At 58.3% G+C, this 14,183-nt stretch overlaps 1 protein-coding gene across 3 annotated transcripts; it reads right to left on the bottom strand.

Annotated features, from left to right (window-relative positions):
• Positions 1-5,729: 5,729 nt before the first annotated feature.
• Positions 5,730-13,372, bottom strand: TCEA3 (transcription elongation factor A3). 3 transcript variants are annotated; one of them, XM_087760829.1, is made up of 14 exons: positions 13,057-13,371; positions 11,264-11,326; positions 11,032-11,137; positions 10,521-10,692; positions 10,132-10,200; positions 9,834-9,902; positions 9,624-9,707; positions 9,273-9,350; positions 9,017-9,171; positions 8,542-8,603; positions 7,400-7,549; positions 6,662-6,808; positions 6,487-6,558; positions 5,730-6,351 (listed from the first exon to the last, which is right to left on the bottom strand). In XM_087760829.1, exons 1-14 carry the CDS (start codon positions 13,123-13,125, stop codon positions 6,343-6,345), a joined length of 1,305 nt encoding a protein of 434 aa, XP_087616955.1. In that variant the 5' UTR covers positions 13,126-13,371; the 3' UTR covers positions 5,730-6,342. The 3 variants fall into 3 exon arrangements, with proteins under 3 accessions (XP_087616955.1, XP_087616957.1, XP_087616956.1); XM_087760831.1 differs by lacking the exon at positions 10,132-10,200 and having other exon boundaries at positions 13,057-13,372; XM_087760830.1 differs by lacking the exon at positions 11,264-11,326.
• Between the last annotated feature and the right edge of the window lie 811 nt (positions 13,373-14,183).

A 14,183-nucleotide genomic window follows, 5' to 3' on the forward strand; every position in this document is an offset into this window, starting at 1 on the left:
TTTGTTTTGTTTTTTGTTTTTTGTTTTTTTTTTTTTCTTTTAATGGGGGATCTTTGCTCAGTTCTTCCTCCTCTGCCTGTTCAGCTGAAGCAGGGAAAAGAAGTCTCTGCCAAGTGCTGTGATTTTTAGGAAGGCTGAGATCAAAGTGCTCTGCAGACTCAGCAAACCTCTTTGGTCAGGAAACAAAAGGGCACGGGTTTTTCTTTAGGAAAAGTATATTCTGTAATTTTCCGTGCAACATGTTTCATTTTAGAAGCAAAGGTTTGGGTCCAGTTTGGGCTCATTTGATGTATTTAATAATCAAAAAGCCTGGGGGGAGGTTGGGGGATGATCTAGGGCACTGCAGAATTGCACCCCTACAAATCAATGAACCATTTCCCTCCGATGGATTGCAAATGTTGCATGTGACAAACTGATTTTTTTCCCCTTGTTTTGCAGGGAAAAAAAACCAAATACACAGTCAGGCCAAATCCATGGCTTTACTCTGAATATTTTGGCTTGGCTGGGGAAGAGCAACTCAGGCACTGGGGCTGGCTTGAGCAATCACGGCGTTGTTTTCGGAGGTGCTCCGAAGCAGCTGATTCACTCACATCACCGCAGAACAATGAAGGAGAAAGGAAATTCCTCAGTTTGCATCCCAGCCCGGAGCTAGAGCAGTCACTGGGAGGCTCAGCAATTTTTTTCCCCCTATTTTAGTGATGTTTGTGTGTTTTTCAGTGCCTGGGGTGTCCCCTGCCCTGTATACCGCTGCCCAGTTCCTCCAGGTGTTGAGGGACCCACTATACCTCCCCATCCTTTGACAGCTGGTACCCATGGGATCCAGCCTCAAATCCCCACACACCCCATCCTCTCATACCCCTTGTGCTCAGGAAAACCAGAGCTTTGAGGTTTAATTAATACAAAAAGCCAAAAAAAAAAGCCCATCAGCAGAGCAGCTGAGTGCCTGAAAGGCTCTGACTGAGCCATGGCTCGAAAAAGATGCAGCAGACATGGTTCCCCCTAAAAAATTGAGGGCCTCTATAGCTTTTGCTTTCATCTAGCATCAAGTCTCAGGCTGGAGCCAGGTCTGCTCAGCTTTGGGGGTATCAAACAGCCCCTTTGGGATTTGGGGAATAGCTGTTGGTGTCCCAGTGGTCAGCAATGGTCTGATGCATCCCTGTATTGGGAGGCTCGGCAGGTGCCTTTCCCAGCTCACTAGGGCACAGGGAATTTTCTGGGCTCCCCCCACACTCCTCAGCACTCTCAGCATCATTCCTGCCATCCCCAAAACAACCCCAATGCTGCATTTTCCTGCTTTTTAAAGCAAATCAGCTCAATTCCTAAGCAGGACTGGCACCTTCCCCTGTCCCCCACACCAGGCATGGTTCCTGCCACACCGACCATCCCCTCGGGGACGTCAACCATCAGAGCAGCCCTGATGCAAAGGCGGAAGTGATGTGGCTCTGCACTGGTGGAGCTGTGATGGTTTTCCCAGGAGACCCAAATCCCGTCTACTGACAGCAGCAAAGTGGGTCATGCCGAAAGCCCATGCCTGTCGGGCAGATAAATATTGCATGTGGTTTTTGAGGTCTGGGGAGGCAGCAAGCACCTGTGCCTGGTGGATAATCATCTATTGATTGCTCAGCTTGCAAAGTAAGCACCTCCGCATGGGGATTGACAGGGGGAATCTGCCCAGCCCTGCCAAAGAGCTGGGACATTAGCACGCTGGTGGTGTGGAAATAGCACCTATGAGTCCTTCTGGCTACAGGAGGGGAGATATTCCCTTGGGAGGGGAAGGGCCATCCCTGCAAACGGGGGCTCAGGCAGCTGGGATAGGGGGGTTGGGGGTCTGTTCTTCACCTTGTGCATCCCCTGGCTTTTATCACAGAGGCTGCTGATGCTGTCTCAGGTTTTCCCTCTGCCCTTGCAGTAGGCTTTGGCACATTGCTCTGGTTTTTGAAGGCAAACCCTTCCTTTGGGCACCTCTTCAGCTTGTCCATCCGAGCCTGGAGCAAGTGGAGGGTCGGTTTAATCTATTTAATGCACATTTTTCTTCCCCCACTGCAAATTCGAGCAGCCCTCAAGTGAAGGAGGACGAAGCAGAATTCTACCTCAGGGCTAAAAGCTGGGTGCATGGATGGCTCGCATGATGCTAGTTAAAGGGTAAGGATGTCACTTGGACAAACTGCTGTGCCCCGTTACTGGGGACCAGAGAGGGCAATCCCCATGGCTCTGCAGCAGGAACATCAAGCAGGGCCTCCTGACCTTTAAGGAGAGGGAAAACAAAACAGCTGATGAAGCTATGGATAAATATCACTTGGGTTTCCAGCCACTGCAAGACAGGTGAGCTGGTGGGGTAGCTCGGGGGACATCATGACCTGATGGCTAATTGTGGGGCAGCCCTAATGAGTGTCAGACTCCCGTCGAACACAGCCCTTTGTGTGCATCCTTGAGTTTAGGACTCTGCCATGTCTTGGGCTCAGGGCTCGTCTGCAAGCCCTGATGGTGCAGGATGAGCCCAGTGCCCTGTGCTCAGCACCACACTGGATGCCCCAGCCCAGGGCTTGGTGAGAGGTCAGTGTGAGCCCCACTGTCCCCCGCTTCCCCTTGATTCCGCTGTCCCCCGCTGCCCCTTGATTCCTCATCCTGGACTGAAACACTGGCAGTGTTGGGCTTTGCTGGCGAGGGACATGCACTCAACCATCCTGACATGCACTAGATTATGATGCCACAGCCCAAGGCATGCACAGGCTTAATTGTCAGATCCAGAGATGCTCCCATGGGCCAGAAGTAGCCCCCAAAACACTGCCAGCCTCCTGGGGGGCCATGCATCGACAACATCACCCCAGAGAGGGTCCAGAGGGGCCCAACGCCTTCTTGGTGCTGAGGGGAGGTCCCGTTGCCCAGGGCTGGGGTAGGGCATGGGAGGAGCACAGGGACCCACACGGAGGTGTAAAGGCCAGCTCCAGAACTGCATTAATTCAGTTCGGTTCAGACAGGATTCATCACCAGCCGCTCCAACCCCTTTCCAAGAAGCCCAGGTGCTCAGCGAGCCCTGGCCGAGGGTCCCACCCAGGACCAGGCCTCCTGGGAGGCATCAGAACCCACCACCTCCTGCTCCATCCCTGTGGACAGGGACCTGCCGCTGTGCTTTGGGGGCCCGCAACCTGGGCCAGGGTGGTTAGCGAGACATTGAGCAAGAGGATGGGGAAATGGGGTTGCCAAGGAAACCACTGAACAGAAAAGTGCTGATTTTTTTTGTCAAGGCTGGAAAAAATGCGGGGGAGAAGGGAAGTGGTGAAGGCCCGCGATGCAGGTGAGCTGGGGTCTGGGGTGTGTGGGGGTTGAACCCTGGGCAAGCTGGGATTGCAAAGCAAAATGTGGATGCTCAGGTATCTGTGTGCTGGATTCTGCACCTACAGGACAGATGTGTCCCCTGGAGGTGGCTCAGGGCAGGCCATGGGGAAGGGATGGGGTCTGGCGGCACTGGTGGTGGCTGTTCCCGTCATGGCAGTGGCATGGGGGACCTGGCCAGGAAAGGGCATGCTGTGAGGTTGTTTAAAGCGTTGCAGGTTGTAGATCGAAAATAACACCTCCATCACATCAAGGGTTTAGCATTTCATGCAGGGCAAGGCAGGGACAGGCACGAAGAGGCACCAGTCTCTGCTGAAGCTTTTGAGCTTCCAAAACCTGGAGCCCTAGGGGGGGCAAAGCAACACCTAGCAGGGACTGTACAGGCCTCTCCATCATTGCAAGGTCACAAACAGCCCCAGGTGGAGCCAGGTCACCCAAACCTGAGAGCTCAGCTCAGCCCAGCCCAGGGCCGTGACAGGGCCCCAGAGCTCCTGAGGGCTCTTGTTTGAGCCTCCTTGCCAGCAACGGCTGTGCAGGCAGGGGAGGGAACCAGCATTAGCATTTGCTGTTTGAATCCATGGCTACACCTCTCGAGCACTGATGAAAAATCAGAATTGAAGTGCCCACTTGCCCCAAAGTTCAAGAGTGAGCTCCTGGGCTCAGTGCTGGCAAGACAGGCAGCTGCTGGGTTTCTTGCCTGCGCTTATTCCTTGCAAGGCTGGGGGATGCAGAGGGGAAGAGGAGGGGACTGTCACCTGCAGAGGAGAGAGGGGAAAACCTCATGGACATGGCACCTATGGGGCTGACGGCTGGTGAGGGAATGACGGGATCTCCCAGGGGGGGCTCAGCCAGATTCCGAATGCTGTCAGCCATCCCAGTTTGGGGACTGAAAATCTGGGAACTGGGTTTTTGCAACACACATACATGCGTTTGTGCCCTCCCCATAGTGTGGGTCAGAGGCTCAGCCCTGGGAACTGTCCTCAAGAGCCACCCAGAACCCGTTTCAACCCCTGGAAAGAGCTGGATGCCAGAGAGCCCCTCGCTGTCCCTGTGACACCCACCCACCATGCTGCAGGGGGCTAGATCCTGCATCCTCACCCAGAGACCGAACCATCCTTAGGGCCAGGAGCTGCCCTGGCCCCAGGCGGCTGGGAAAACCCTCCCTGGATGAGGAACCCTTGCATGGATGGCGGGGGAGCCTCTGGCAGCGCCCAGCTCTCCAGTTTGCCTTCCCTGCTCCCTTCCCTCCTCTGGGATTTCTCAGGGGACCTGGCAGGGGCGTGCATGTGTGCAGGGTGACATTTCCCCTGTGGGACAGACAGACACATAAGCATGCCAGGAACTCCATCCCAAACACAGGGCCGGCTCCCTCCAGTATTGCTCAGACACCTTTGCTGAACTGAACTGCAAAAAATATCAGTCCAAATCCCCCGTCTCATGTTTGTCCCACCCAAACGCGCCCTGTTGCACCCCAGGGACAGCATGTGAACCCTGCTCCTGTGTGCTGCTGGCGCGGTGCTGCCCCTTCTGCACTGCCCACACACCACTCGCCACTGCACAAAGTCACGCCAATGTTTCATTCATCCCCCACAATCCACTATATTCCTTAATTGCAGCCACACACACTTTGCAAGTGTAAATAATTGCCTCAGAGGCTTATTAATGACTTTGGCATGCTAATGAGCACCAAAGCTCAAAGTGCACTCTCAGGGGTGTCTGACCCTTCCCTGGGATGCTGGGACCTCCCAAGACTGGGCGATTAGCACCCAAATCTGGGTGCAAACTGCTTTGAGCTCTGCCTGGGGAAAAATTCACACCTCAGCCCAAGACTGAAAAATTAACAATTGGTTAATCCAACAGCTCCACTGTCCTCCTCCGCTCCTGCCCATTGGCTCATGCAGGCATGGGAGCAGGACCCTCACCCCCTGTTCACAGTCACCCATGGTCACCGTGACCTTACCTGTGTCCCTGTCACATCTCGCTGCCTCCAAACGGAGCCATTGGGAGAGGCTGGTGGCAGCGAGGGACGAGCTCAGTGCCACAATGCTCCATCCCACTCCTCCTGTAGCCAAAGGTGAAGCTCCTGGCCAGTTGCTGATGCCCTTTCCCTGGAAAACCATCCTGGCTGTCAGTGGAGGTGCTACCCTGCCATGGGTCAGCCTTCAGCATCCAGACCCAGCCGGGGAGCTGCTCCAGCCTTAATGAAAGGTCTTTAATCACCAGGTAGGTGACAGATGGGCATCCAGCCACCACTACATCCCAAGCTGGGGGCTGGTGGATTCAAGATGTGCTGGAGCTGGCTGGAAGCTCTTGGTGGACCATGAGGCTCGAGCCGGGGGGTGCAAACCAAGGCACAGGTCCCAACCCCCGCTTCAGAAAGGAGTCTGTGTTGCAGAGACAGTTCACACCTTTATTGCTCTAGCTGGAAGGTTTTTCCCACTTCTCTCCCCTTCATCCTTTCTTCTTCAGAGTTCCCTTGAGCCCAGTCCATGTGTCACAGAGCGGAGGGATCCGGACACCCTGTCTCCCTCCATGTCCTCCCACTGTGTGCACTTAGGTGAAGGTGTTTGGGGGTAAAACCTGGCCCCCTTCCCACCCCTGACCCCCAGGACAGTGGCACAGCCCCACATCCACAGGGCAACGTCCCTCCTGCCCCCAAATCATCCAAGTCCAGCTTTCCCCCAGGGAAGGGCAAGCTGCTGAGGTCAGACCAGTCTCCCTTTCCAGGGATGTGTCTGTTCTCAGACTCCCAGTGCACTGCAAGCAAAGGTCAGGTATTTAAAGGGAGGAACTCCTCGAATTCACTGGGATTTTCCCGAGCAAACCCGCCTGCTGCTGGAGCCCGGCTCCCCGGGATTTTCGAAGGAGCCCAGTGCAAGGAAACAGGGAGCCAGGATGCAGGGACCGGCACTGCCCTGTCACCCTCCCTCCCCACCCTGGCTGCCCAACGTGGCCATCGCAGCATTCCATCTCACACTGGGTCCCCTCCAGTCCCATCGCCGGGTGCCATCAGCAGAACTACAGGAGAAGCAGAGCCGAGGGCAGGTGGTGAGCCCTCACCCAGATCCCCGGCACTGTTTCAGGAGGCTCTGCCACCTCCCCAGGGCCAGGGAAAGGTTGGGGCACCTGCAGCTGCCCCCAGCAGGCACAGACCTTCCAGCGGTTCCCGCATTCGTTGCACAGCACGAATGTTGTCATGGGCTCATCGGCGCTGCGCGTCTGCACCTGGGAGGGAGCGGGCAGCTGGGTCAGTGGCGACCCCTCTGGCATTTCCCCAAATGGGGGCCCCTTGGGGACAGGGGGAGCCTGGGAGCTTTGCAGGGCTGACCTGGTTGTATGTGCAGTTCTTCTTCTTGCACTTGCCACACTGGAACAGGTCGGTGATGGTGCCACCCGTCTTGGCCATCTGGTGCTCCCGGATGGCCTCCTGGGTCATGGCGTTCCTAAGCTCCTTCAGCTCATCGCTGGCCATCTCCTGCCACCGGCATCGGCCCAGCAGGGTCAGTACTGCCATGGCTCTGCTTGGGGGCTTGCAGCCAAGCTGGCACAGGGTGCAAGCTGCTGTGGTCCATCACCCTCCCCATTCTCTCCAGGACCAGGATTGATCCTGCTCTCTTTGCTTGCTGGAGGGCTCAGGCCCATCCAGATGAAAAAAATCACCCCACCCTCAAACCAAAACTGCTGCCTGCAGGGACCTGGCTCCCCGTGGAGGGAGCTGGGCTCCTAAAAGCCTGATTTGGGGACCCTGCTTGAGGAGGAGGAATGGGCACCCCCAAGCCTGACTTCTGCCAGCGTGACATCCCACACCCGGTTCTGTGATGGGCTGGGGGGGCTGCAGGGCTCTGGGGGGAGCAGGCAGTGCCCCCTGCTTTCTCCCTGTGTCTGATGCTCTCCATGCCCCAGCCAGCACCAGGGTAGCATGGGGAGATGCTGGGACAAGCCCAGTGGACCCCACCAAGCCAAGACCCAGCCAGCCCTTGGGCACCAACACAGCCTCCAAGAGCAGAGCCCCCAGAGGCAGTATGGACATTGTCCACAAGAGCCAACCCCCCTCCCTGCTCCCCACCTCAGCAGTCATGCGGGCAATGAGGCTGGGTGGGATGGCCCCGCACAGCACGTTCCTCCTTAGGCTGGGGTTCTTGGGGTCCTTCAGGTTGCTGATCCTGCTCCGCACCCGGTTGCGATACTTCATGTCCGTGCTCTTCAGCTCCTGGAAGATATGTGGAGTTCGTCAAGGAATCAAGGGGGCAAGGTGGGGGGGATGCCAGCCCCATGGGCAACCGCTGCTGCTCTGGGCTCAGTGGTGCTGATTATCACCAAGGCCAGTGCCCACGTGCATGTGGAGGTGGCTGATCTCAACAGTGCTTTGCTCCCTGGGGGACCACATGTGGGGGATCTCCCCCTCCTTGGGTTTAGTAGGATGAAGCACAGCTTGGGATGTGGGGAGGAAAACAACTTTGCATTTCCCTGCTGTGACATCCAAAGGCTGTCGGGGCACAGGGACCATCACCCGGTCCTGTGCTGGGATGTGAGTTCATGGTGCAGAGGACTCAGCCCGCTCTCCTCCTCCCAGGCTGGCCAAAAAGCCGCCAGCTGCCTACATGGATGCGGGCAGACAGGCTGAGGTGGCAGCTTCGGGGTCCTATGAGGCCTCAGGCACACACAGGCGGAGAGTTTAGGATGCACCAAAAATTGAAGTGTACCCAGGAGGGGGAACCACTTGGGGCTGGTTCCAGTCTCAAGGGGCTGCCAGGAGACACCCAAGCCTTGAGCTGGGGGTGAATGGAGGTGGCTCCATCCCTGCCAGCATGGCACAACCTGGGCACCACAATGGACCGGGGCTGGCAAGAGACACGGGCACCCACAGCAGGCTCAAAGAAGAGGCCTTGGCTGGGTCTGGGTTTGGGTTTTATTTCCCCAGGGATGAAGGCAGGTTCCTGAGCAGAGGGGCTTGGGGGGATGCACAGACCCCTGGACTAAGGCAGGTGCCCAGGGAATGCTCTGCTCAGCATCAGCATGAGCCTCTAACCGGGGCCCGGGCTCCCTCTGCAGGCAATGGCGACAGCAGACGTCGTCACTCTCTGTGCTTGTCCCTGCCACCCTCTGTCCTTGTCCCCACCACCCTCCATCCTGTCCCCATAATCACTCTTGAGCCCATGTGTGTGTCCCCCAGCAGATGGAGCCTGGAGACTCCCAGGTCCCCAAAAGGATATGGTCTTCGATCTCCGATGCCATCTTCTCGCAGCTGACACCAAACTCCTTGTAGTCATCTGAAGGGCACAGAGGCTGAGGGGTGACTTTGAGGCGTGAAACCAGCCAGGTCTCACCGTGCACCGAGAAACCCCGAAAAAAATCTCACCTCTCCCCTTCAACTTGTCCCAGACACCCCATCTCTAAAAAACCTATTTTTACCCATCTTGAACCTTACAAAGACCCCCATCCCCACATCCAACCCCTTATCAGAGATCCTACCAAACTTTTTTTCTTTCATTTGGGGGCTGAACACTGAGCTATGAGCTCCAGCTGCAGTTTGGTTGTAAGTCCAGGGTGAGTTTGTTGTCACAGGGCTGCAGGTGCCCCAGGACACAGAGCCTTGCTTGTTATTGTAGGGTTGCTTCAATTAGGGCTGTCCCATAGGAGAAACAGTCCAGTTTGGGCTCCAGCACCCCCCAGACCCACTCACCGTCCATGTGGAGGGCAGCCGTGAGCATCTCGATGCATTTGTCCCGCACTGAGTCCCCTGTGAGATAGCAGGGGGCCAGGAGGCAGGGGCTGGGCAAGAAGGGGGGACTGGTGGGGGTCCGCGGCATCTCCGGATTGGCCTTGCTGCTGTTGGCTCTGCAGGGGCACACGGGGAGGACAGGCAGGTGCAGGGGTCCTGGCACAGCCCGAGGGGACCTGCCAGGGGTCCCGTGGCAGTGGGATGGGGTCTCTCCTACCTTTCCTCCTTGCTGTCACTGGAGTTTCTCCGGGAGCTGGCGGGAGCTGGTGCAGGGCTGGTGCCCACAGAGGCTCTCCTGGGGGTGGCACAGGGGGACAGTGGGGATGACACCAGAGACAGGGCAGGCAGGACAGGGGACAGAGACTGGTGGCAGGACCTCAGGCACCAGCACATCAATGTGAGAGCTTGGAAGCCAACAGGGATCTCATGGGGAATGTCCCAGTGCTCATGGCAAGATCAGGGCTCCCAGCCATCTCTACCCACCCTGGATGTGGGTCCCATGGTCAGAGCATCCCCAAAGGGGATCCCCAAAGCATCCCCAGGTTGCCCAGGGACACCCCCTCCTTACCTCTCCCCTGATGGTCTCTTCTGCGGGGAGGAAGAGGAGGCGACAGCCAAGGTGGTGGAGGACCTCGAGTCAACAGAGTCTCTCCTGGCAGGACAAGCCCCATGTCAGAGGGCAGTAATAGGGACCAGGAGGTGGGTCCAGACCCCGTCTGCAGCCCAGCGAGGGGCTGGGGTCTGACATCTCCCATCCCCATTCAGCCCAGGCACCCACCTCTCTTTCTTGCCATCCAGAGGTGACTTCTTCGAGGACGCAGTGGGACTCCGGCTGTTGCTGGACTCTCTTCATTGCAGAAGCCCAAAGGAAGGGAGAGATGCTCTCAGTGAGCCTGTCCCCAGCATCCCCCGCTGTGATATGGTGAGCTAGATCCTGCCTGCCCATCTGCACACCCCATCCCTGGCCAAGTCATCTGTGAGCGCCACCAGCCCCCAGACTGCTGGCAAAGCCCTCCCCAGACTGGCAGTGCCCGACAGAGCCCAGCACGAGGGTCGGTGTGCCCTTTTGCAGGTACCTCTCCGGGATGGAGCCAGCAGGGTGGCCCCGGGGGGTGGCAGCACGAGAGCCGGTCTTGCTGGGCTTCCTAGGGACAGAGAGAGCAGGGCAGGGTCAGACGAGCACCGTCCAAACAGACCTCGCCCAGAAAATAAATAGCTCTAGCGCAGGGAAGAGAAAAAAAAAAATGCCATTTCTCCCTCCCTTCTCTGAAAGCTGCCCTGATGCTGCCACGGCTGCAGGCAGCTACCCTTTGGTTCTCCGGCAGTGCTGCTGACGTTCGTGGACAGGCAGAGATGGATAAACCAAACAGCTCGTAAGGAGTGAGTAGAGGATGGTCCTGTATCGGCCCCACCGCTGCCTTGGCCACATGGCTAGTGACCCCCAACAGCAGGCAGGAGCCCCCACCTCTCCTTGTGCTTCTCCCTGTGCTTCTCTGATGGGCTCTTGGGGTGCTTCGCCCCTTCATTGGGGCAGCTGAGAAAATCCAGCCTCTTCTCCTTCTTCTCCTTCTCCCCGTCCGTGTCCTTCTCCTTCTTCCCATCCACATCCTTCTCCTTCTTCGGGGTGGTGGAAGACTCTGAGGGAAGGATTTGGGTGTCAAAGGCATGGCTCAAACCAGCGCAGGGCACCTGGGGAGCTGCATCCCAGGGAGGGGGGATGCTCAGCCCTTGGAGGGGCATATACTGATTTACACCACTCCATCCTGGAACAAAAACAAGCCCTTGGAAAAATCCATCAAGTCCATGCCTGGCAGGACTGGGTTATGGCGGCTGCGATGCATGGGAGCCTGCGTGTCCCAGCTTGGGACTGATCCCACCCTGACCTCCCTGGAGAGCATCAGGGGTTTGGGGTGCCAGGATGGCCCAGGGAGGGTTGGGGCCTGGGGGGGTCCCTGCCTCTCCCCGGCATTGCTCACCCAGGAGCCGCTTCCAGTTCTTGATGAGGATTTTGGCTGAGGCCACCACCTCTTCATCTGAACAGTGTTTCCGCACTGAGTTGACGGCCACCCCGATCCGTGTGGTCTGGGGACACAAGGCAATGATGCATCCTTAGGGATGTGCCGGCTGGCACAGGGGGGACAGGACGAGCCACCCCACAGGGTGTCCCCCCCAGCCAGCAACTGCTGCCCCCCACCCAGACACCCTCACCTGGAGCAGCTGGATGGTCATGGTATAGCCAGTGAGGGACTTGAGCAGATCCAGCGCCCCTTCCTAGAGTGGGGAGAGGCCAGAGGGGCCCTTGAGGAGCCAGAGAGAAATGGGAGCGCCACACCAAGGCTGCCTGTATCCCCCCCTTTCCTCTCGCTGGCACCAGGCAGTGACAGGAAGGGCACCCCAAGGGGACACAAAGCAGCCCTGAGCCAGTCGCCAGGGAATGCCTGACCCTCTGCTGTGATGCACTCATAGAAAAATCCCAAATCCAGACAGATCATCCTGATGCAGGGTCATGTCTCCTGGCTGGGAAGCAAGAGCTTCCCTTAAGGCTCAGGAAAACCCCTCTGTAAGGAAACCACGGGCCACCGGGAGCTGGGGATAGCCAGGGGACACCCAAATGTCCCCACACAGGGGTGCAAGGGTCCATGGGACACACACCCCCAGGGTTTCAGCCTGACCCCCGAGGCACACAGAGGCTGCAGGGCTAAACATAGCCCCAGCATGGAGCCCTCCTCCTTTTCCTCCTCCTCCATGGTATTTTTAGAGCCCCAGTAGCAGATGCCAGCTCACAGGTATCCCCCCTGCAGGGGACACAGCCCCGTGCCAGGCTGGACCCCTGCCCCACCATGAGGGGCTGGATCAGGCCCTTCCGGTACGATGGATGCAGGGGACATCCCCACACTGTGGCCAGACCCTGACTCTGTCCCCCTCCCTGAAGCACAGGCACAAGGGTGTGGAGCAGGCAGGCTGGGCAGGATCACTCCCTTGACCCCGGGGTCATTCCTAGCGGGGAGCAGAGCCTGTGTAGCTCCCATGCGGTCTGATTCAGTTCCAAGCGTTGGCATCCCAACTGGGATCCAGCCACTGGATCTGGGGGGACAGCAGCGCTGCCCCTGCCCCCCCCTCCCCCCTGCCCTGGCCCGGGAACCTGCACGTTGTCGGGGCAAAGGCCAGCAGAAACAGTCAAATATTAACTTTAAGGGCTGGGCTCAACTCTGCTCACCCACGGGTAACCGGATCACCAGGTTCCCCAGATGGGTCCTCACCTAGTGCAACGGGTGGCAGGGCCAGAACCTGGCTCCCCCTGGCACACCACAGCAAAGCCAGCCGGGAGCCATCGCTCAGCCCCCCTCCACTCCCTTTGCATACTTGCACACGCTTGTGCAACAGGCAGGGCTGTGTCTGGGTCTTGGGGGGGGGGGTCATGCCCCCCAGCCCGGCCCCCCCCCGGGGAGCTTTCCCTTGCATGGGGCTGAGCCCGCAGCACCAGCCCGACCCTGATCAGGTGTTGGTGGCCAGGCTGGGGGCCAAGCACCTGTTGCCCACATTCGCCTGCAGTCCTGTGCCACCAAGGGGTGCCCGGAGCTACCACCCCTAGGACAGAACCGCCCTTGCCCCCAGACCCCAACAGCCAGGAGCGATGGGGTGCAGGAGAGCCCCAAATTGGAAGCAAAATAAAATACCCCTGGGTGCTGGCTCCAGCATCACAAGGCTGGCCTGGGATGGGGCAGGCAGCACCCCCGGGTGTTGGTGGCACTTGTGGGTGCTCAGCACCCCCTGGACCCGCACAGCCCCTCCGGGACCACGAGCAACAGTAGGTGGGGGTGAAGAGCAAAACCCCCTTTCCCTCCCTCTCCTGTCCCAAGCCACACATACACATCCAAACATGTATGCACATGTATGTAAATATGCACATGCATGGAAAAATGTACACTCATGCAAACATAGCCACGTGTGCAAATTTGCGCCCATGTGCACACCCACCCCGAGGGGTTCAGCTGCCTTACCGTGCTCTTCCTGGCCACCATCTTATCCAATTTCTTGGCAATCCGGACCAGCTCCTCAGCAGGCCCCATGCCGGCGGCTTGCCACTTGCCAGGCTTCAGCAGCCGGTGGAGCAAAAACAAGGCAACAGCAGGCAGAGCTCGGCACTGCCAGCATGGGGGTTCGGGCAGGAGTAGGAGGGCAGCCAGGTGCAAAGCGGCGGCCGGGGTAGAAAGGAGCAGAGAGGAGAGGGAAAAAAAGGGGAAAAGAAAGGGAAGGGAGAGAAAGCAGAAAGGAGGTGGGGCTGTCCTGGCCAGTTATAAACTGCTGCCAGACAGGCAAAATAGCACGGGGGAGGGCTAAATATAGCTGAGCGCTGGGCAGGGCCACGACTGCAGGAGCTGGGGGGAGGCGCGTGGCGGGGTGCACCGGGACGCACGCCCATCCCCGGCAGAGGGGAGCCCAGGGGTGCCAGGGTGCCGACGGGCTGGCTGGAGGAGCTGCATGCCACGGGGCTGGAGCCTAGTGTTGGCAGGGAGAGGGCCCAGAACATGGCTTTGCCACTGGGATGGCTCAGTGAGGGATTCCCCAACAGGCGCGGGTGCAATGCTGCGCAGTGCAAGCTCTGCAGGCACAAGGGTTGCCCTTTCCAAACTCCATGTCCTGCAGCAGTGAGTTCCCTGGGGGAGCAAGCTGTGATGACAAATGATACCTCCACACCTCTTGCGGCCTTTTAAGTCCAGCAGGTGCTAAGGCTGCACCAGCATTTGCTCTACTGATTCCCCCAGGAGCATGGCATGCCAGCCCATGGTAGGTGCCAGGAGCCACCCCAAGTACCAGTAGGACAGGCAGCAGCAGGTGGCACCACAGTGGGGATGCTGTCCCGAGGCTCAAGTGGTACAGGCAGTTGGGATGGGTGGGTGACAGCAAGCATGTCACCCTTGCTTGTCCCTGCTCTACCACTCAAAAGGGGTGGCCGTAGGGTGAGCACCCTGCTCTGTGCTGTGCTGGATCCATCCTGGCACACTGGGAGGATGGCCATGCCCCAGCCCAGCCCCACATGGCACAGGATGGGTGAATGCAACACCAGCAAGCACAGGAAAGACAGGGCTCAATGACAGCCTGGCTGCCTAAAACCTAACCTGATGTC

The sequence above is a fragment of the Nipponia nippon genome, unplaced genomic scaffold, assembly GCF_047370975.1.
Source record: "Nipponia nippon isolate SJK-2023a ecotype South Korea unplaced genomic scaffold, ASM4737097v1 scaffold_23, whole genome shotgun sequence".
NCBI lineage: Eukaryota > Metazoa > Chordata > Aves > Pelecaniformes > Threskiornithidae > Nipponia > Nipponia nippon.

Coding starts and splice junctions, on each gene's coding strand:
- TCEA3 (XM_087760829.1), bottom strand. CDS start 13,125: ATGGGGCCTGCTGAGGAGCTGGTCCGGATTGCCAAGAAATTGGATAAG. Junction 9,708..9,833: donor CTGGATGGCAAGAAAGAGAG/GTGGGTGCCTGG, acceptor TTGTCCTGCCAG/GAGAGACTCTGTTGACTCGA. Junction 6,809..7,399: donor TTGCCCGCATGACTGCTGAG/GTGGGGAGCAGG, acceptor TGCCGGTGGCAG/GAGATGGCCAGCGATGAGCT.